At 44.4% G+C, this 22,658-nt stretch overlaps 1 protein-coding gene across 1 annotated transcript; it reads left to right on the top strand.

Annotated features, from left to right (window-relative positions):
* Positions 1-2,258: 2,258 nt before the first annotated feature.
* Positions 2,259-3,741, top strand: LOC310857428 (potassium voltage-gated channel subfamily A member 1-like; the record flags this gene model as incomplete). The annotated part of the gene is made up of 1 exon (XM_083763087.1): positions 2,259-3,741. The coding sequence occupies one exon, from the start codon at positions 2,259-2,261 to the stop codon at positions 3,729-3,731; it is 1,473 nt and encodes a 490-aa protein (XP_083619213.1). The 3' UTR covers positions 3,732-3,741.
* Between the last annotated feature and the right edge of the window lie 18,917 nt (positions 3,742-22,658).

Genomic DNA, 22,658 nt, shown 5'->3' with positions numbered 1-22,658 from the left:
TAGCCTATTAATTGAACTTATTTCCCCTCTTTATATCAGCAGATTAGACCGACAACAAGAATCTATACATACAACCAATTTGTCTAAAATAGACCGTTACTTTGTTCCATATATATATATATATAGCCTACTTTGTTTATGTTAATAGCCTGTATGTTTTACAAACTTTTGGTGCTATAGCGAAATGAGAGAACTGCATTATAGCCTATAGAATATGGTCTTGCCACAAATTCCATTAACTATGGATTGTCTGATGATGAGGCTATATATTATATATATTAGGGTTGATATAGAATTTGACGCGAGAAACGGTTCAAGTCAGTGTCAGCCCTCAAACTCAACAGTGGTGGAAAAAAACGAAGCAAAAGCTAAACACGCGTATCCTTTTAAAATAGTGATTATGAAAAATAGCCTCTATAAGAGATACCTATAAGGTGTTTCCGTTCTAATTTATCCCTGGAATTTATTGAAACCACTTGACACGCTTTGAGGCGAGTCAATCAGGGACAATCGCAATCACGTGCTCTGTCCATGGTGCTGAAGCTGAAAGCACCCCTCAGTCACCGCGCGGCTATCGGCTTGTTTGCAGTGTGCCGAGCAGAGCAGCAGAGACACAGACAAACGTGAAGCATAATCGTTGTTATAATAACTCTCCCAACTATAGCCAGTGAGATTATGTGTGAAGAGATCCAGTGGTTGACTTGCACCAACTGAATATCTGTCTATATATAAATTATGACTAGGATAGTCCTTGTAAAGTTTATCCCAAGCTCCCCCTCTTATCAGATATTGCGCTAATGCTGGCACACAAGTGCTCTTGTTTTTGTGGTGTAGAGAACTTCTGGCAGCGTGCAGCCGGCCGGTCTGCATTGCGTCGAATCCCCCCCCCCCCTCCCTGCACCCACCCGCCTCCCTTCATCCTCCACTCCTTTCCTCTCCTCTCCTCTCTTCTCCATCACCTCCACACACCACTGTAGCTATATTTACATGTGAAATACACAACATCATGATTGACATGGGGGGGGAAATAAAATAAAAGCATTAATCCTCCATGTGAAGTATTTCTCATGTTTAGACACGCAGGTCTCTGATATGCTCTTAGCTGAAGTGAAACACATTCTGCCCGTCATCTTGTCTATACTCGTAACCGCGGATTTGTGCTGATGCAGTAATGTCTGGAAATGTCAAGGGCTGCTTATTGCCCCTTAATGTATCTCCCCGCTGAATTGCAGCATAAGAATTTCTCCTGCGGTAGGAGGCTAGCCATTCACACTGAGGTGCCGCCGCACCGACAAGACACACTGCGGCTCTCTGATGCACGCTTTCCTTTCATTTAGCTTTTGTTACCCTATTGTCACAATTTTATTTGTGGCTTGACTATGCCTAATGATATTTCGATGCAGTAGAACTTAGGAGTAATAGTTAACGGTTTATTTGAATGTCACGGACATGATGTGATCTGCACTGAAAGACTCCAGCTGTTTTCTTGTGGGTGTGATGTAAAGTGTTAATGCCATTGCCATATGACAAGACAACCACGGGTGACCCTGTCGTTGGATGACTTTACACGGGAATGAATAAGACGCACTCGGGACCCTTCACCGTCAACCCAAGGTAAGCCTATAACCTGAGAAGGTTTAATATTGTACTTATTATATACCTTTGTCGAGATGTGTGACTGAGCATGTCATTGTTTTCAACATGCTTATTATGTATACGTTTAGTGACATGATCCATGACTGGCTTAGCAGATTCAAATCTTATGCGTCACAACATAGGCTAATTGACACTGATGAGAGTATCAATAACTGCCTAGTGTCATTAGCACTGCACTGGCATGGTGGCAGGTAATAGATTACATGTTACTATATAGCTATATAGCCTATACTGAATGCTTCCACTTAGTTGGGCCAAGAAAATGCCAAATACACACGTAAATAAATAAATAAATAAATATATGTGGCAGAAATCGCTGAGCTAGCAAATATCTCGGCTGTTCGATCCATTCTTTTTTCCTTTTTTCCCCCCCTTCCTCTCTTGACTGGGTGACAGAGGCAGCAGCAGTAGCAGATGCAGCGGCGTACAGCAATGGTCGAGTCAGCGAGAACCGCAGTGGAGCCGCACTGAGGCAAAGCGAGCAACCCCCCTATATCTGGGGACCACAACAACAAATTAAGGGGGAGTGGGAAGCACTACAGTGGAAATTTGATCAAAACTGAATGCCTGCCTGATCAGACTAACCGGAACCATCCTTCAGAATGACTGTAGTAGCAGGAGATAACATGGACGAGACGGCGGCCGTGCCCGGACACCCGCAGGACACTTATCCCCCGGACCATGACGACCACGAATGCTGCGAGCGGGTGGTCATCAACATCGCCGGTCTCCGGTTCGAGACGCAGCTGAAAACTATCTCCCAGTTCCCAGAGACGCTGCTGGGCAACCCGAAAAAGAGGATGCGATACTTTGATCCCCTCCGAAATGAATATTTCTTTGACAGAAACCGCCCTAGCTTTGATGCTATCCTGTATTACTACCAGTCCGGGGGGCGCCTGAGGAGACCCGTGAATGTCCCACTGGATATGTTTTCAGAAGAGATTAAGTTTTACGAGCTGGGAGTGGACGCGATGGAGAAGTTTCGCGAGGATGAGGGCTTCGTCAGAGAGGAAGAACGGCCGCTGCCCGAGAAGGAGTTCCAGCGTCAGATCTGGCTCCTCTTCGAGCACCCAGAGAGTTCAGGCCCTGCGAGAGGGATTGCCATCGTTTCTGTGATGGTCATTCTGATATCCATAGTAATATTTTGTTTAGAGACTTTACCGGAGTTGAAAGAGGACCCAAATGGTCGGATGATCCAAGTTGGGAACAGAACTGTTTATTACAAGCCAAACATCCTTACAGACCCATTCTTCATCATCGAGACCCTCTGTATAATCTGGTTCTCCTTTGAGTTGATAGTACGCTTTTTTGCATGTCCTAGTAAACCGGCCTTCTTCAAGAATATGATGAACACTATCGACATAGTGGCCATCATCCCTTACTTCATCACACTAGGCACCGAGTTGGCTGAAGATCCGGAGAAAGAGGGGGTAGGGGAGCAGGCGACTTCTCTGGCCATCCTCAGGGTCATCCGTCTGGTCAGAGTCTTCAGGATTTTCAAGCTGTCACGACACTCAAAGGGATTGCAGATTTTGGGGCAGACCCTCAAAGCCAGCATGCGGGAGCTTGGATTGCTGATCTTCTTTCTGTTCATCGGTGTCATCTTGTTCTCCAGCGCCGTGTACTTTGCCGAGGCCGAGGAGCAAGGGTCCTATTTCCACAGCATCCCCGACGCTTTCTGGTGGGCTGTTGTGTCTATGACAACTGTGGGCTATGGGGACATGGTCCCGGTCACTATAGGAGGCAAGATTGTAGGCTCGCTGTGCGCCATCGCCGGCGTGCTGACGATTGCGCTCCCGGTGCCCGTCATAGTGTCCAACTTCAACTACTTCTACCACCGGGAGACGGAGGGAGAGGAGCAGGCAGCGCTGCTCAACGTGGACCCAAACATTGCCTCTGAGACCAACTCTAGCCGCCGTAGTTCATCGTCCGTCAGCAAATCAGAGTACATGGAGATTGATGGAGACATAAACAATAGCATCGACAATTTTAGAGAAGCAAACCTCAGAACTGGCAACTGCACTATAGCCAACCAGAACTGTGTAAATAAAAGCAAGCTGCTTACAGATGTGTAGACCACCCCCATCCCCCAGTTAGGCACCAATACATGGGATCTCTATGAGACTGTCATATTATGAGGAGTAGACTATCAGTTAGGAATGCTTTCATTTACCTCCCCAAAGCGCTCCATGGCATTAGGTCACAACAGCAACAACCATGCTCAGCTATATAGAAAGGAAATCGAAAAAACAAAGCTGTTAAAGTATATGACAGGTAAATAGAGTAATTAATCCTTATGATCCTACAACTAGGCCTATATACATATTCTGAAAAATAAAATAAAAAATAAAATAAAAATATTACGCACATCATGACGCGGCGCAACCGGAAGACGCAGAGCCATGCACGATGACTTATCAGAGGACAAGCGTGATGATAACTACAATGTTATGCATGGATTTACAGATAACATTTCCGCAAGTTGCACATCGCATCAGAAAAGTCTGCAGAGACCAACGCAGGCATCTATACAGACCGGTGGTCGGCACCTGGAGGTTAGGCAACACCCTCACAGGATTTAGCCTACTTATTCAGCAAAGCACCTTATAGGAAACAGACTGATCTGTCCCGTTTTGGATGTAAGGAAATGGTGATCTACTCGCTTCACGGACATCCGCAATGCTGCTATTTTCCAGCAGATGCTGTAATTATGATATGATATATCACCAAGTGATTCAATGCCATGCCCTTTAGATGCAACACAGCACAATGATAAAAGAAAAGAGCTTCACGTGAGCATGTTTAGAGACTTTACATTTTGATATTGGCATGCATGAGACATACCTCATAATGGTAAAGATGTTCTTTTGGATCCCCACCACCATTCCAACCTCATCCATTTTCACAAAGAGTGCACTGGATAGTTTTTTTTTAATTTGAAATGCAAATCATTTAGAAGTATAGGAATTGAATGTTAATTCTTAAGGGAACAGTACATAAATGAGATCATAGCATGAAAAAAGTAATCTGCATTATGGCCTATTGACTAAGGTACATTTGTATCCTGGTACTGTATATTTAATGCATGACATCAGTATACAGCTTGTTGCAATTCAGGCACTTTGTAGTGCCATATTGTCAGGGAAACTAAGGAATTTAACCCTGGATGTTTTCTGAAACGTGACAAAATATATCCAAACCCAACTCGGGGATGCAGAATTTCTAATTTAAAGAGTAGTCGAAGATGCTGAAGAAATATTATCAAAAATGCATATAATCACAATAAGCACCAATAACAGTATTACTTCAATAGTGCAGTGCATGGACCTTCTTTGAACAAGAAACGTTAAACATATTATGAGTCATGCTTCCATTTTAACACCAAATTTTAGAACATGTTGGTTTTGAAACTGCGGAAAAGAACTATACCAAAATTCTCTTCATATTGCAAAGAATTGTTTTGACATTAGTTGCTAGTGCCTTTACCCCCTCTCACCAACAGGACCGGTGAAAGTGCCTCTGTACAATGGATTTCATGAAGTTGAGCAGATCTGGTGCAGTTCCTGTTTTTCCACTATATGCTGTTGTTGATATCATGAATAATGATGACAAAGCTGATCAAGGTCTGAAACGGCAAGAGAATGTTTGGTAGACAAAAATGATCCACGGCTGTCATGCACAACCCCTTTCCCATGCTGTCATGCACTTAAAATGCCCTTAAGCATCAGCTTGTCAAATTTCAACAGTCCAGATAAGAAGGGAATATCCGTTGCTTTTAACATGTTCTGCCTTTGTTCTGTTCGTATAATTGTTTATGTGCCATGAACCTTTTCAGTCTTTCTACCTCAGTGAGGTCATTGCTAAACTAACTGCAGAGCTGCAAGCGTCAGTGCAGTCATTCCTTTGCCATAATGTAAAATGGATCCTTAGGTGTAAACTGCAGTCATGCAATACTGAGCTCGAGAGTAGTCCCAAAACATCATCACCTTTACACGAGCACTTAAGACAAATAGTGTACCAACCCAGCTCCTTTCCTCTTTCCCCTCTAGCTACGCACAATCAAAAACATGCATTTGCAGAGCATCATTTATAGATTGCCTGACTCTCCAAACTAGATGGGATTGATTGTTTTGTGTGTCATTTGCTAGGAAATAATGGCCTATACCATTGTGCCCTAGAAACATTAGCTTGAATGTGTTAATACAGCTGTCTGGAAAAGACAGTTGGAAATGTTTGACATAAATCTGTCACATTGCAATCCTTGGGCATTACAATGCACATCACGTGCAGTCTCTCTATTTTGCACACATAATTTTGTTCAGTTGATCCACTAAACCTGCTTGTTAGACATTATCATATAGTATAGAATAGTATACAAGTAGTAGTTTAATATATTGTTACTCAACATTTAAATGTACAGGTAGATAAGCTGACTACAAGGTGACAAAGCATAATGACACTACTTGAAAATGCTTCATCAACATCACTTATGCTTAGTACTGAAATCAGTTCTGTCAAATATATTCATTACAGTCATTGAATAGAAAAGTACTTTACCGCTTTTTCTTCATTCTTCTGATTTAAAGAATCACAAAGCCCTGTAAAAACCTACCAAGGCAATGTTTCCTGAATGTCATTTCTGTTGGCCGCAAAAAGGCTACTCTTTGCGAGCGCTATATATAGACCCATTTATTGTACCATCAAGCATTACCTGGGGAAGCAAGCTTACATGGACAGTTTGTTGGGACAAGATCATTTTGATTCTGTGAATCTAGTTCAGATGATTTGTTATTGCTAGCTGGTTGGTTAGCATAGGGTACTGTATACATGCTTTTCATAATTGGTAATAATCATTGTACTGTATTGCTGAAGAAGAGAATTTGCCTCAGGCTGGACAATTAAGCCTGATTTCACACTTGTTTTTATTATGATGGTGTTGCTCACTGAAAATCTGCTGTTTTCAGCAAGTGACACCATCGTACAAGAAAGTATGAATTAGACTTTACTCAAGAGCCATTCTAGATGTCAGTGACTTATTATGAGTGCAAAATGTCAGGGATCCTCAACAATGGATACTCATTGAAAAGGGCATCAAAATCTACATAAAGACACCCCAATACCACATACAGTATTAGAACTCTACATCGAGAAAGACCAGAACAAAATTATAGCAAACATATAATATATCATACATACTATTTAACTGGTAATTCAGGTAATCGATATCTTGGCTTTTGTCATGTGAGTTTCTTCAATGACTGAGGCTCATGTGACAAGTGCTGATTCATGTAACATGTCCTACTTACTGTACACCCACAGTTCAAAGTGAAGTTTAGAGAACACATGATTGCTCCTCACAGTACAAGTGTAGTGGCTAGTATTGTTATGAGGGCAATCTATGTACCATGGTGCTATGCATTCTATGACCCAACCTAACTTGCATTGTAACAGCAATAGAATAGCAGATACCCATTTCTTAGATGCCTTTTTGTAAAGTGGGGGGAGGAGGTCTTTCTTTGGGCAGAAACCGCGGAGCACTTGACAGCTATACTGACAATATGGCTGTTCATGTACCGACCTCTTACCTTCTGCTCTATGATTCTGTTAGCGTTAGCGGAGGAGGCTCAATGATAGAGATAAACATCTACCCCATCTTAACAAAGAACCACGGCTGTCCTCGTCAAGCCAGGTTTATACACCATCGTACAACGGAGCATGAATTTGGCATTATCCTCCTGCCTGGACTAACTGGAGTGGTTTTCCAGTCAGTTCCAAGGTTGCTGAAGGCGGCTATAGGTGAACATATAGCACAGTCCCAAAGGAACAGCACGTAATGCACTTAGAGGATGCTAGCATCAACCCATTGGACTGAATGGATGTGTGCTGTGTGTGAGTTGTGGGGGAGAGTTGGAAAAGGTGCCTATATTGTTTCACGTATATATTTATTTTTTTGCAATGTTTAGCCTAATGTTTCAGAATGATGCTTCTCTAAAAGAAAATATGAGTGAGAAGGTCACCAAAAAAAAAAAAAGAAATCAAGATATTCACCTAATTAAACTATAAGGGAAAACTATTCTATCAATGTATTAAGAACACAACGCCATTTTAGCTACAGAAAAATAGAAAATAGCAACTACTATATATTGCAATTATGAAAACCAATGATGAATTAATGTGTTTCCTTGTGTGTCCTATTTTGTTCTTGTGGCACTGTACTATGACTGATTATTTTAGGAAGAACATGCCATAATACTGAAATATCAAAGACTCATTACGTTCCTACGGCAAGCCATGAGGATGAAACTATTATGATAAATTGTACACTGTACACTAAATGATATGGCCAAATGGATAAAACATGTATTAGCATATACATATGGTCTCTCTCTTTGTTGCTTTTAAGAAAAAGAAAGAAAGCTAAAAAAACATTCTGACACCATACTAACAATTCAGTCACCGAAATCTACAGCTAATGTGTAGATACATATCTCTACAGCAACCTACTGATCGCAAAAACTTGCATGATCAATGGAAGACTGCATGAGCTTTGCCTTTCAAACTGTGGATCAACTATAATATGGTTGCATCGTTTAAAAAACCCTTGCTTTCATCTGCACCCAGGCGTTCACAAGGCCCTGTTCAGAACTTGATTTAAAATGTCTGGTTGTAATGTACAGCTTTTGATCGCCAGACTCACAAAATGGGAGCAAGGTCATTAAAGTCACATTTATACTTCTTCACACGATAGTGTCGCTTATTTAAAAAAACAAAACATATTTCTAAGCCGACAATGCATCGGTATAGATTCGAAATATGTTATTTTCTACGAGCGACACTGTCGTGTGATGGACAGTAAATTATGCTTTAGGGCTAGTTTGTCACAGGTTATGCCTATTCTAGGAATGAGGTGTCTTAAAAGGGCAAGATCCAAGACAATCTAGTCTTGGTTTAGGCTCAATCTGTATTCAACCTGGGAGACTAAACAGGGCCTTTTGTCACAGACCCTACTTTACACAGTATTTCTTTTGAGACATTATAGTTTGCTATAAAATATCTTGACAACAATTTGCATATTGTTGGGATTGTTGTAGTTGTACCTCGCTCACCTCAAGCCTCACTGCACTAATGCCTAGTGACAAAATGGTAACCAGGAGTGAGAAAACCGTGTTTGTGGCAGTCATGTGACAGAAGTATGACTGAAGGATGAATGAGTTTGTCTTCCTGTCAAGCATGCACATAAGAATGTGACTTAAGTGCACTATTAAGGGGACGCTGGCCTATTTGGGAACAGCTCAGAGACACAAAGGACTGTTGAACTCCTGCTTTTGTTTTTCATCCATATGCCTATATATGTATCAAACTCTAATGTGTTGATCTTGATTTACACTTTGTCGCGTGCCGGTGCTGTGCACCGGAAATAGCCGATCCACATGTTGTGTGCTTGTAGATCAACTATGTTCGGCACACGACATCGACGTGCAATGACGTTCAAGTCAAGCCTTACTTTGATATCATGTCCATGTTGTGTTTTCAAAGGATTATGCTTACAGTGTGTTCAGTTTGTCAGATGATGACAAAGGCATGGTCTGTGATCTATGCAAGGGTAATTTTCTTTTGTTTCTTATATCACTTATGAGTTCATCTTACATTGACTTCAATAAATTTTTAAGGATCTGGTGAGTCTTGTGCTCATTTGTGCTCGGGTGTGGGAAGGGTGTCTGAACATGGTGCCTAGTTAACATTTATTAGGGTTCAGGTTACAGACTGGGTTACTGTCCAGCTGTGACCTTTCAATGATACAGACATTTAGTAATCTGATGACCTATATCACAGATTTGTCAGTATTATTAACCACTTAGGCCCTGTATACTCACAAGCTCAAAACACATTGTGATGATGCACACGTAGCCTGATCTATTATTTCGGCTATGGGAAACATACATTAAATATACTTATTTTTTCATGTTTTGAAAACATTTTTATTTAGCCTACAGTGAATAATGCCAGGGTGATAGTGACTATAATATATATAATATAAGATAAGATAAACCTTTATTGATACCAGAGGGAAGTTAATTAAATCGATGAATGCATGACAATTATAATTCATCAAGGAATATCATTTATTTGGTTGCAAAAATAAATTGTCACACATTGCACAGTGTTAGATGAATGAGCATGAACAGTTACAGTAACGGGATGGCACACAGTAGCAATTGCTCAATATTGCAACAGCCACGCCACAGCTTCTGCACAACTGTAATGGGCTATTATGTTGAACACATTGTCCTTGAGCACGCTCAGATTCTCTCTGGCCCAGAAACTGTTCTTTGCAAGCTGTTATGGATAAGCTGCTCTGCAATGTACAGATAAACATAACCACTGGTGTAAAGTAACTACATTTTCTCAAGCATATGTTTCAAGTTTCAACCATTTGAAAACAGGCATTAATCCACAAGCTCACATTGCGTCACGATACAACGCATTGTGAGTTTGAATTTTCAAAAGGCCACCACTAAGTGAACATTAGCTCCCACTCCACCCCACCTAGCCTTTTCGGGTTTATGATCTGGTCGGGAGCGGATGATATATCTTACGTGACACGTCATGTTGTAGTCACTGGTTTGTACTAGTCGTCAGGCCGGAACCCTCAAACCGGAATAAGAAATACCTAAAATAATTCCCCACGATCAAGGTCATGATAATTTTAGGGCCTACCCAATAAAAGCCTTGATGCGGCATATGAATCTGACACATGTCTTCAAGTACTTCTTGGAATAATAGATTGTTTGGTATATCCTGCTTTAATTCCAACTCGACGACTGGTGAGACTAAAAACAAACGGGGGGACTAAAACGCTGAAAAAGCCGTAACCCCCCCAAACCAGAATAAGAGAGGTTTTTAGTTTTTGAGTGGTGCAACCACTCCCTTACGGAGCTATGTGTGTGGCTGTGTGGCTGGGTGGATCAGAGCACGAAAACAGCATGGTTGTTTTTCACCACCTGTGCGCAACCTAACACACACACAAACACACACGCACATATTAACTGTATATATGATGATTTCGGGTGTGCCAGTACCAGAGCATGTGAGCGGAGCGGAGCAGGGGGATTTTGACGTGAGCGCGGAGTGGGTTTTTAAATGGGTCAGATTGACTTCCGGATCCGGAGCGAGAACTGTCCTCCGCTCCGAGCCGCTCAGTGCACACGGCACGGCACTGTGCAAGCTTGGCTAGCAGTTTACATCAATCATTGTCTCTCAAGCAGGCCCGGCACAACAGGGGGGTTAAAAGGGGATGTTTGCACCCTTAAATCAACCTCTTTGACTTTGTGCCCCCTCAAAAATCTCAATTGCCCTCAGTCATTTCATCCTGGCGCTGGGCCTGCTCTCAGACTCAAGCCCAGCCCCATACGCGTAATCTGCTTCACGGACTGTCCATGAGAATAGACATACAAATCACCAATGCACCGCTCATGGCGTGTCGACAGTTTACATATCTGTTCTTGACACATGAAGATGGGCTACAACAGAGCATGTGAGCGCGAGCGCGAGCGGAGCGGGTGGATTTTGAAGTGAGCGCGGAGCGAGCGTAGAGCGGCGTGGGGGGAGATGAACGTGAGCGCGGAGCGAGCGTAACAAAAGCCGTCGAGAGCGAAGAGCGGAATTATCGGCCGCTCTGCTCACATGCTCTGGCCAGTACAGTACAGTAGAGGGTACAGTAGACTGAGTAGAGGGACCCCCACACGGTAACTCTGTCATTTCTCAACCGTTTCAGACGCGGGACGGCTCGCCGGAATCAGCCCGGCCCCCTGTGCGCGTTCCTGGGGGGTTGGATGTTCCGGGGACCCCCTGTGGACTCCCGGGGACCCCCAGTGACCCCATATGGTAGCTCTCTCATTTCTCTACCGTTTCGGACGTGGGGCGGCTCGCCAGAACCGGGCCGGCATGTGATCTGGTCTAGGCGTGATTAGATGATAAAAAAATCACACCCGTGGTCCAGTGGGTCTGGAACTTCCGGAGAACCCCCCGGGTACCCCCACACGGAGTTACACCACTCACTTCACACGGGTGTGATTCTTTATAATCTAATCACGCCGGATCACATGGCGATTTAGTAACACAGACCAGAGCTTTCCTCTGAGGTGGAATTTGGAAAACCTGGTGACGCGAGGTAACACCCCACCCAGCCAAAGAGTGAGTTGGTTTTGTACAGTATTTTTTGTATATTTTGATGCCAATACTATTGTACCTTTGCTCAAGTAAAGTTTGAAGCGTCGGCCAGAAAGCCGGAAACAAGTTGTCTAAAAAACAGGGAGAGACTCCCGCCGCGAGCGTAATCTGGCATCTTCGTGACACGACTGTGTGGACGCAGTCTAAGGCTTCGTACACACATATCAGACGGACGTGCTCTGTGCTGTCCGTGTTTCATGGCCGCCTCAATGCTTTTCCAATGGAAGTCACATGGTTTGACCAAACATTTTTGTTTGATGCGGGGGAGGGGGGCAGTGTTTGGTCAAACCACATGACTTCCATTGGAAAAGCATTGGGGCGGCCATCAAACACAGGCAGAGCACAGCACAGTTGTTCTTTATGTGTGTACGAAGCCTGACAAGTTAGACTATTTTACACTGAGGAAGACCTCCGCACACTCGACTTACTTATGACAACAGGTGCGTTGGCGACAAAGCACTGCAGACATGTAGAGAGGGAGGGAGACCCGTACACTGTCACTTGCTGGTTCAAGAGCTTTTTATTTAATGTCAAATGCTAAAAGTGACAGTGACAGTCTCCCTCCCTCTCTACACTTCGACAATTCAAAAAATAGGCTCACATCGCAGTGAGTTGGAGATTTGCTATACATTTAGGCATTTCAGACTGAGCACGGTAAACACAAGGTAATACATGAATGCTATTCAATATTTCGGAAACAGTTTGAATAAATCTGCATGCACACACATGCCCAAATACGGACACCAGGCTTAATAATGATTAAGAGCCAATTCGCCTTAAGCAGCCCTCAAACTTTACGCCACTAGCAGTAATCAAAATACATGGTGTCACATGGAGACAGATTTTCAATCTAAATGGGTCTTTCCACCGGGTTGTACTCTCTGAAACCATTAATGGTGTCTCATGGTGCTAAGGTAATGGGTCCACACTAATCTCCTCTCCCAGGAGAGGACCTCTTATCTCTGTCATTCTCTACTACTACCCACCGCCGTCTGAATAGAAACAGCCCTCCCCACTTCCTCCAGGGTGATTCTATAATATATATTCATCACTAACTCAGAGAACTTGCATATTATAACCATGACAACCAATTGCAATTTTACCCACCCACATTAACATTTGAAAAAAAAAAATGAAAAAAACAACAACAATCAAGCTGATGTTTCACTGATGTTAGACGCACACATTTTCAGAATTTCTGGCTGTGTTGGTTGGCATGAGGACAACGGACAGACAACAGTCTGATCCAAACACAAATCTAATCTTAGAAAGTGTCTCTGGGAAAATCAAAGTGATGTAAGACCCTGCAGTGGAAATGATTCATTCCCACACCGTGTCCTCTGAGGGCTGGAGAGAACGCTGGACAACATGGGCACCACAGTGAATGCTGCAGCTCACCTGCCTGTCTGTTGATCTCCCTATCTGTCTCTCTGTTGAATCTCTCTATCTGTATGTCTCTCCATCTGTCTGTCTGTCTGACCGTCTTTACGTCTGTCTGTCTGTCTGTCTGTCTGTCTGTCTGTCTGTCTGTCTGTCTGTCTGTCTGTCTGTCTGTCTGTCTGTCTGTCTGTCTGCCTGCCTGCCTGCCTGCCTGCCTGCCTGTCTATCCTATTATATATGTCTTTATCTTCATCTTTACTCCACTGCCCCGTGGTACTATAGAGTACAAATCAGGCTGTTCCATGTGCCCTATAGGCTCTCTGAGCCTCTCTGACTGCCCTATACGTTTGGGATTCAATGACCCACAGAGACGAGCCTCCTCTTCCTCCTCTTCTGCATTGCCCTCAGGAAATGCAGCACTCCTCACTCTGCAGGCAGCAACAAGGGTGGGGTGAGCTGGCGCTGGTCCCGCTGCTTCTCTCTCCCTCTCCTTTCTCTCGCTCTCTCCGCCCTCGTAGTCCTCTCTCTCGCCTCTTCCTCCTCCCCTCCCTCAAAACATCGTCCTCCCCCACCTCTCTATCGCTCCACTCCATCACGATGCTCTTGCTCTTACATTCCTTCACCCCGTCCTCTCTGAATCAGAGTGATGGGTTCCAGAGCCTCCTGAATGGTATCCTGTAGGGCAGGCTATACTACTACAGCAGCGCACAGCATCTAATATCACCTTATGCCATCGCTGCCTCCGGTTGCTTTCAGCAGTGTTGGCTCTGCTCTATACGTCTCTCTCTCTCTGTCTCTTATCGCTCTATATCTCTCATTCACCTGAACACACATAGACTGCTGGATATATATAGCCCGCATGCACGCACGGTGCGCACGCACGACACGCACGCACGCACGGCGCGCACGGGTGCACGCACACGCACACAGGTGTCCAAATAATAATCCGCAATTACTCACAATTTCTCTCTGAATACTGCATTACCTGCTGTTTGCCCACTGGATGCTGAGACAACTGTATACATCAGTTTTCTGGTTTAACCCGTTGTCATGGTGACTGGATGCCTAAATGGTCCTTCAACAAGGTATGTTTTGAGATGGCAAAACCTACACTAAACCGATGGTGCCAACGGGCCCATTCAACTCACAACAAACTAGTTCTTAAGCGCAGACCTTGTTTCCTTTTCAAGGCTTTTGAAGGTCTCTGGCTCTCTGCATACATGGAAAACTATGAAATAGGGTAGATTGGCTGTCCTTTCTAGTCTGACAGGGGAACCAAGCCTTCACGTCCATTTGCTGCCCTTTTAGGCCCTATTCCATTTAACCATCTGAACCCCAGCATCCATTATGCTTGGGGGGAACATTAGCCAAAAATAGCAGAGCGGCAACGCATCGTGAGCTTGTAGATCAGCTATTGTCGGTAAAGAGATTTGGTGTAGACATGAAAAAACACACTTGTGTGAAGTGAGGGGCGCTCTTATCATCGCACATCACATTCCTTGCTCAGCCAATCAAATCATCACAAATGTCATTCCGGCCAATCACTTTTGGCGTCTTCACTTTTCTGCCCTCACTTTAAATCCTCAATATGTACTGTACTTTGCTCAGCCAATCAAATAATCGCTATGGTGTCACGGGTGATCAGCCCATCATCAGCCAATGTTTGTGTTCACACAAACCCTCAAAGCTGGGCATAGGAGGGGCTAGAATCCAAGAGCCTCTCACGTCCAGTTTACTAGTAGCCTATACTGTGTGTTCTCAGACCAAGGACCACTTAGCTGACAGAGAGATGACCCGCAATACATATTGTATACATTAGTGTTGCAGATTAATCCTTTTCATAGATGTCATACTGTAGATAGCTTCATTTCATAGACATGTTTGACAGCACTATATCATCAGTGTATATGTAAGATACATTTTAATGTGTATTTTCAGACATTTTGACACTAAACGGTCAATGAACTGTAGACTTGACCTTTCACTCTGTACTTGGTCTGCTCCTTTCCCAAACCTCTTTGCCGAAAATAATAGCTTGTAGATCAGTTATTTTTGACAAAAACTGCCCTCAGAATATATGAATGCTATAGGGTTCAAGTGGTTAATGTAAAGGGAAAAAAGTCCTATCACACGAAAGATTTGGAGGCCCTCCTGTAGTAACGCTGAGGACCCTGTAGAGGTCCCGGACCCCTTGTTGAAGACCCCGTGGTCTAGAGGGATTTAGCGGTCAACCGCCGGTCCCTGCCCTTTTCGCCTTTACACCACGCTCGGTTTAACATGAGACGAGTACAGTGAGCCGAGGGCCGTCCCAGAACATACACCCAGACATCTATCTCAGTTTGACATGAGACGAGCACAGTGAGGGCCGTCCCAGAACATACACCCAGCCATCTATCTCCACTGGGAATGGAGAGAAGCTGCTCAATGAACTCCTCCGTGTTCATTTAACCCACGATATAAAAAAAATATTTTTCAATAGCTAAATTATAACATAATGTTTAAAACACCAAAAGGGGTTCCCGCCCAAAATGGGTTAACTCAGAGAGAGTAGCCAAAAAATGAAAACAAAACACCCTTGCGGACCAATTTGGTTGAATGGGTTCCATGTCATGTGTATACCATCTTGGAGTCATTCTGTGCTTGGAGAGACTGTGCTGCTGCAGTCCACTGCAGTCCTGGTAATCCCCTATCCGTCTTCTGGACTAATTGAAGGACTGTCGGTCAGTGCCAATGCTGGTACAGCAGTCAGCAGGATGCCGACGAGTTTATCACCTCCGCTGTTTCCTCCTCTTACTCAGTCATGTCCCTCTCCAGTGCCCTAGAACGCGTCTTCTTGGCTGGATCAGTGTTAATTTTGTCGACTAACAACTATGACTTTTTCCACTGATGACGACGAAATAAAAACTAAGCTATGATGATGACTAAAACTATGACTAAATATATTGACAATTTCGTCAACAAATAAAAACGACACTAAAATGTTAGGGAGCTGAGAAGAGATCCAGTGAACTAAGACAATGCTTGATTGATACTCCGAGAATAGCCAATCTACAAGCTAGACTGGGGTGTCGCACACACAATGTGAGGGCTATTGTAGGTAGGCCCAGAGGCTTAGATATAGACAGAGTTACGCAAACTGCGTTCACTTAATGGGGCCAGTCCAATGGAGGCTCCTCTACATAGACTTCTATTGAGAATGGGAACAACCAACTGGGACAAGTCCTGGACCGGAAGTAGGCAGAAATGCATTGGACTCAGGCAACAGCCCAGCTTTAATGATCTTAAATCCCTTTATTTTAGATTGTTTTGTAGTAACATAAACATTAAAGATACTTTAGTTGTTACTGTACAATACTTTAAAACAGTTGTCATGTTGCACACATGCTCAACTAAAAGTAGTAGATTAAACCTAAAACGTTTTAGATGACTAAAATATAACTAAAACTAAATTGAAATGTATTCAAAATATGACAAAAACTAGTTGGCTGTCAAAATACAAAAATTTGCCTGGAAACCAGACGAATCTGCAGCTAAAAAAAAAATCCCTGGGCAGTGATCTTAGTCTGGCCATGCCAAGCTAGCCTTCAATAGTCGTCAGTCATTTGTTGTGCAAATGTTTTTTGTTTTGTTTTGTGCAAACAGTGTGTTTTGGGCATACAGTGAATTCTTTGTCTCTCCCTCTCAATTATGCTTTCACACAAAAACGACAAACCACACATGCACGCACACTAGTACGCCACAATGAAAACAAGCCTCTGGGGCTTTTTGTGTTATCCTTTCACCATAACATTTGACTGTACTACCTGTCCTGTTAATAATCATGTCAATAAAATATTCAATCAATCAATCAAAAATGAATGTGTTGGTTTTGCAAACCTTTGGGGACATTGCATTGACTCCGTATCCCCTTAACATAAACTTTCAGTAAAATCCAAACACACACACACACACACACACACACACACACACACACACACACACACACACACACACACACACACACACACACACACACACACACACACACACACACACACACACACACACACACACACACACACACACACACACACACACACTCTGATCTGATTCTCCTGAGTCAGGTGTCTGGCTCACTGAAGACTCTTATCCCTATTAGATTAAAAAAAGGAATACAATGCCAGTCCTGTTGATGTCACCCAAATACATTATATCTGATATCTGATATGATAGCTATGCATGCAAAGTATGATGTGTTACAAAAAAATAAAATCATGGATATTTTATAATAAAAGGCAATTCTGATAACCCGATGTTTTGCTTTGTACAGCTTTGTTGCTATGCCTCCAATCAGCGAGACTATTGATTTAATGCCTGCATACTGTCCACCTCTAACAGACCCATATAGACTCATAATAGACATATTATGCAATATTGCATCTCTTAAGCTTGAGCCATACTGTACTATTGCCCCTGGGTCTCACCCAGGGGGGCAGTCAGACAGATATTTTGTGAAGCCTATAAGGAAATCGCGATTCATATAATGGCCTGTTGTGGCGCTGTCATTGGACCCAGAAAAACCCATAGCCCCATAGAAGTCCATGTATTTGGGCCCAACTTCACCTAGACTGTATTACCTTAATAAACATGGTCATGAATACTTTCTGCTTCCAGTCACTAGTTTAAAGTCTCATTTCTAATGTCATAATATTCTTTTTGGAAAATTATGGTCCCATTAATTAAAAAAATGACCATAAAGTCACGTATGTTCTGAGGGGCGTGGCTACCGTTACAGTCTATGATCGGGATTCCCCTCCCACTCGAGTCAAAATCAAAACCAACGGAGAAGAAGGGGGGAAGTCCCGCCTCGTGTCTGGGCCAGCCAATGGCCAGCTGGGCCAAAACGGAGCCAGCCAATGGCCAGCTGGGCCAAAACGGATCTAGAAATATGGCGATTTACATCAGGAATTACCATAGAATTACAGGCTTCATTTTACGTCCATGTTAGACCCGGGGAACGCTTTGTCCATATTTTTTACAGTCTATGGTCTCACCCCACCCATCCCCCAGGCCCGAGCCCCCACTGAATCCCCCCCATGCCCAATCCCCAAGGCCCTCTTCTCCTTCTCTGGCCCACTTCCTTTCTGCATTACTACCTTCCATCAGACCAGGCTGCTGACACACTTGTTTAATAATTAAGGGGCACGTCCATAATTTCCCCATCCTCGTGGAAGTCCACAAATGGTCTTTGTGAAACTCAGGCCAGTTAAATGTACCTCTTTATCGTTTGGCCACTGACAGCCCTACATCACTGCAGTGATACAGCAAAGAAACTAGAAAGAGGCAATTCTGGGAAATTGCAAAGTGTGGTTGCCCACATCGCACCCGTCGAAAATGGAATCGCTTTTGTCTCTGCGTTGATGAAACCACCCTCGACCTGTGATTCAAATTTGGGATGGATCGGACATTCCGTGCGTGAATTGTGGCGTTTTTTGTAAAATAGGCCCCTCCCACTAACTTTGGAAGAAGATTATGGCCGAACGATACAGAAGATCTAAATTCTGTCTGTGCTGTTTTAATGGGATAGGTCCCGAGATCATGTGTACTGATTTTTGTGAGATTTGGTCAAAATCTGTAGGAGGAGGAGCAAAAAGTGTGTTTTGAACAAAATTCAAAATGGCGGGAAATCTATCTAGACGCAAATTTTTTATTTTACGACCTACGGTTCAAGAGTTATACCCCAAAAGGTAAAGTTGGCTGTTATAGCGCCACCATGAGGCCGACCGATATACTTCTAAGGTAATTAATTTTAGTAATTATTATCTCCTCCAAGTCTTGTAAGTATAGCCCTTACGGTCTCAGAGGAAAAAATACTTGAAAGTGAGTCTTTGCATTTTCCCATTCATGTCTATGGGGCAATTTAATGCACGAATTAATTCATATCAATTAAACTATTCAACAAATGTCTTAGCAAAATACGAGCACACGATTCCCGATGTAGCCCGTCGTTTTGACATATGGCTCGAGTGCGTGCGACCAAAACTGTGGGAGGTATAATGCGACAAAATAAAGTTTATCTATAATAAAAAAGAAAATAAAAATAATAAAAGGTCACTAAAGCAATAGTATGGTTGCCCTCAGGGCAACCACACTAACAATAGTATGGTTGCCTTCAGGCAACCACACTAATAATAAAGTGTTACAATTACTAGAGTCTGGTTGCCCATTCGGGCAAACTCTATTGCATCACAACTGGTGTAGTTATTGGATGGAGCCCGCACACCACCAAAAAAAGAAAAACAACATACTATAGTATGCCCTCCGTGACCATGGACTTTAGCCTTTCGCTTTTCTGCGATTTAACCTTTTTTCAAATCCTCAACAATGATGAAGAATCGTGCACTATAGCGTGCCACTTAATGACCTTGACCAATATCAATGACCTTGAGCAGTATAAATTACCTTCAATAAGACTAGTAAATGACCTTGACCAGTATAAATGACCTTGACAAGTACAAATGACCTTGACCAGTATAAATGACCTTCACCAGTAGAAATGACCGTGACCAGTATATGACTGTGACCAGTATACATGACCTTCATGAGACTAGTAAATGACCTTGACCAGTATAAATGACCTTTATAAGACTAGTAAATGATCTTCACCAGTATAAATGACCTTGACCAGTATGCGGTCCGTGACCATGGACTATAGCCTTTTGCTTTTCCTTGATTTTCACCTTTAAAAAATCCTCAACAATGATGAAGAATCGCGCACTATAGCGCGCCGCTCAATGACCTGAGACCATGGACCAATGAATGAAATACAACACATTGAGCAGGGCACTGCAGGGAGTTGAACCCCGTTCCGGTAAACCAGAAGTCCGACACCAGTGCCTTAGTTTTTGTGTTGTTGTTCATTTAAAGGTCCAGGTGTGCATACGCATGTGCGCCTGTGCGTGTGTAGGTGCATGTGTGCATGTGTGTGTGCACGCTTCAATGACCACTGTTGGACCCAATGGCGATCAAGGACCTCAGGGAGCCACCCATAATTCACAACGGTCACAGCAAACTCTGTTGCATCACAACTGGTGGCCAACAGTCGTAACCAACACCGCCGCCGACCCACAGGAGAATACCATCGCACAGTGGTATCAGACCAACCACAATCAGCCAGCCCTCAAACCAAACCATTCGACCTAGAAGAACTCGAAACCCGGAAAAGCAGCAGGGATTGATGACATACTGGCAAAAATTATACAGCACCTGGAACCTAACGCAAAGACCTGGCTCGGGGGGATGCTGAACACATGCATGGCACAGAAAACCATCCCTTCTGTCTGGAGAAAGGTCAAAGTGGTTGCAATCCCCAAACCTGGCAAAGACCCATCATCCTCAAAGAGCTACCGACCCATTTCCCTCCTCTGCATCACCTACAAGAGAGGCTGCTACTCCAACGCCTCATACCACTCATAGACACCAAGCTGACTAAAGACCAAGGTGGTTTCCGTCCCGTCCTGTGCTGGACAGAGCTCAACCTCACCCAACACATTGAGGATGGGTTTGAGGGAAAACAAATAACTGGAGCAGCAACTGGAGGGCGAAGCAAGCACGCAGGCAGCTTGTGCCTGCCTGCGTGCCTGCCTGCCTTCCTGCCTGCCTTCCTCATGTGGAAGCTGCATAGTTGACTTTGTGTGTGTCTTTCTTTTTCTGTCTGTCTTTCTTAGGATGAAGATCAAGGTAGACGCCGTTGGAAGGCTCAACACAAGCCGATGCCCCTAGAGATCCATCCCAAAGCTTCCCTCAGGGAGTCCAGCAAGCCAGCTAGCCAGCAAGCCCGCCCAGTCAGCCAACGCAGCCAGCCAGCTCCGCCAGTCAGCCAGTGTAGAAAGTCAGGCTGACAAGCCAGAGCATATCAGCCCTTGCAGTCCGCCATTGCAGCCATACCAGCCTTGCTCAGTCAGCTCAGCCAGGCCTCTCTCGAGGCCTGGCTCTCTGTCTGCCTGGCCCGGTCTGCCCTGCCTTGCAGCAACAGAACCAGCCTTGCTAGCAAGCCAGCCAGCTCAGAATACGAGCTCAGCAAGCCAGCGCAGCTGGCAAGCACGCAGTTAGTCTTAACCAGTTTCAGACAGGCAGGCCAAGGCAGACAGACAGGAAGACCGAGGCGCCTAGGCAGGCAGACAGGCCAGGAAGGCAACAAAGTGCAGGCAGGGGGACTATCCGGCCTAAGGCTGCGCTGCAAGGGTTGGAGCCTGGCCAGCTCCTGCTGATCTCCGCTGAGTGGCTGTGGCTGCACAGTAAGGCTGCAGTAACCTAGTCTGGGCTTGTTGCTGCACTGGCTTGCTCAGCTCGCATTCTGAGCTAGCTGGCTTGCCAGAAAGGCTGGTTCTGTTGCTGCAAGGCAGGGCGGGGCAGACCGGGCCAGGCAGACAGAGAGCCAGGCCTCGAGAGAGGCCTGGCTGAGCTGACTGAGCAAGGCTGGCATGGCTGCAGTGGCTGACTGCAAGGGCTGATATGCTCTGGCTTGGCAGCCTGACTTTCTACACTGGCTGACTGGCGGAGCTGACTGGCTGCGTTCGCTGACTGGGCAGGCTTGCTGGCTAGCTGGCTTGCTGGGCTCCCTGAGGGAAGCTTTGGGATGGATCTCTAGGGGCATCGGCTTGTGTTGAGCCTTCCAACGGCGTCTACCTTGATCTCCGTCCTAAGAAAGAAAGACAGAAAAAGAAAGACACACACAAACCCAACTATGCAGCTTCCACCTGAGGAACCGAGACGCGAAAAAAGAACTGAGCGTCACTTGGGATGGTCACAAACTCTCCAACCATACCCACCCCATGTATCTTGGAGTTACACTGGACAGGACACTCTTCTTCAAAAAACACCTGGAGAACACAAAAGCCACGGTCAACACCCACAATAACATCCTGTGAAAACTAGTGAACTCCAAGAGGGGCGCAGACCCACAAACAATCTGTGCAACTGCCATGGCCCTGTCTTTCTCTACAGCAGAGTATGCCTGCTCAAGCTGGAGCCGATCACGTCACACCAAATTGGTCGACACAGCCCTAAATGACACCTGTCGCATCAACACGGGATGCGTCAAGACAACACCTGTCCCGTGCCTTTATGCGCTAGCCGGCACCTCCCCCCGCACATCAGACGACTGTGTATCGCTCAAGATGAATGGAGAACACAGGAGATAGACAGTGAAGTTGGGAATGAACGAAGGAAAGTCTGGAATGAAATGATAGAGAACACCTCACACACACATAGTTTCCTTTTGTGGCTGTTTACATTCGAGGGTCGCCGGTCCTCTCGAACGGAACAGTTTAACGTCATGCCCAGGACGAAAAGATATAGAGAACACCAACATGACAAATAACAGCAGGAAGGCATGGGCCACAATCCACCGT

The sequence above is a fragment of the Protomyctophum parallelum genome (genome assembly GCF_964188405.1).
Source record: "Protomyctophum parallelum genome assembly, chromosome: 4".
Taxonomy (NCBI): domain Eukaryota; kingdom Metazoa; phylum Chordata; class Actinopteri; order Myctophiformes; family Myctophidae; genus Protomyctophum; species Protomyctophum parallelum.
Note: the sequence above shows the minus strand (reverse complement) of the source record. Positions and strands in the feature narration are given on the sequence as shown.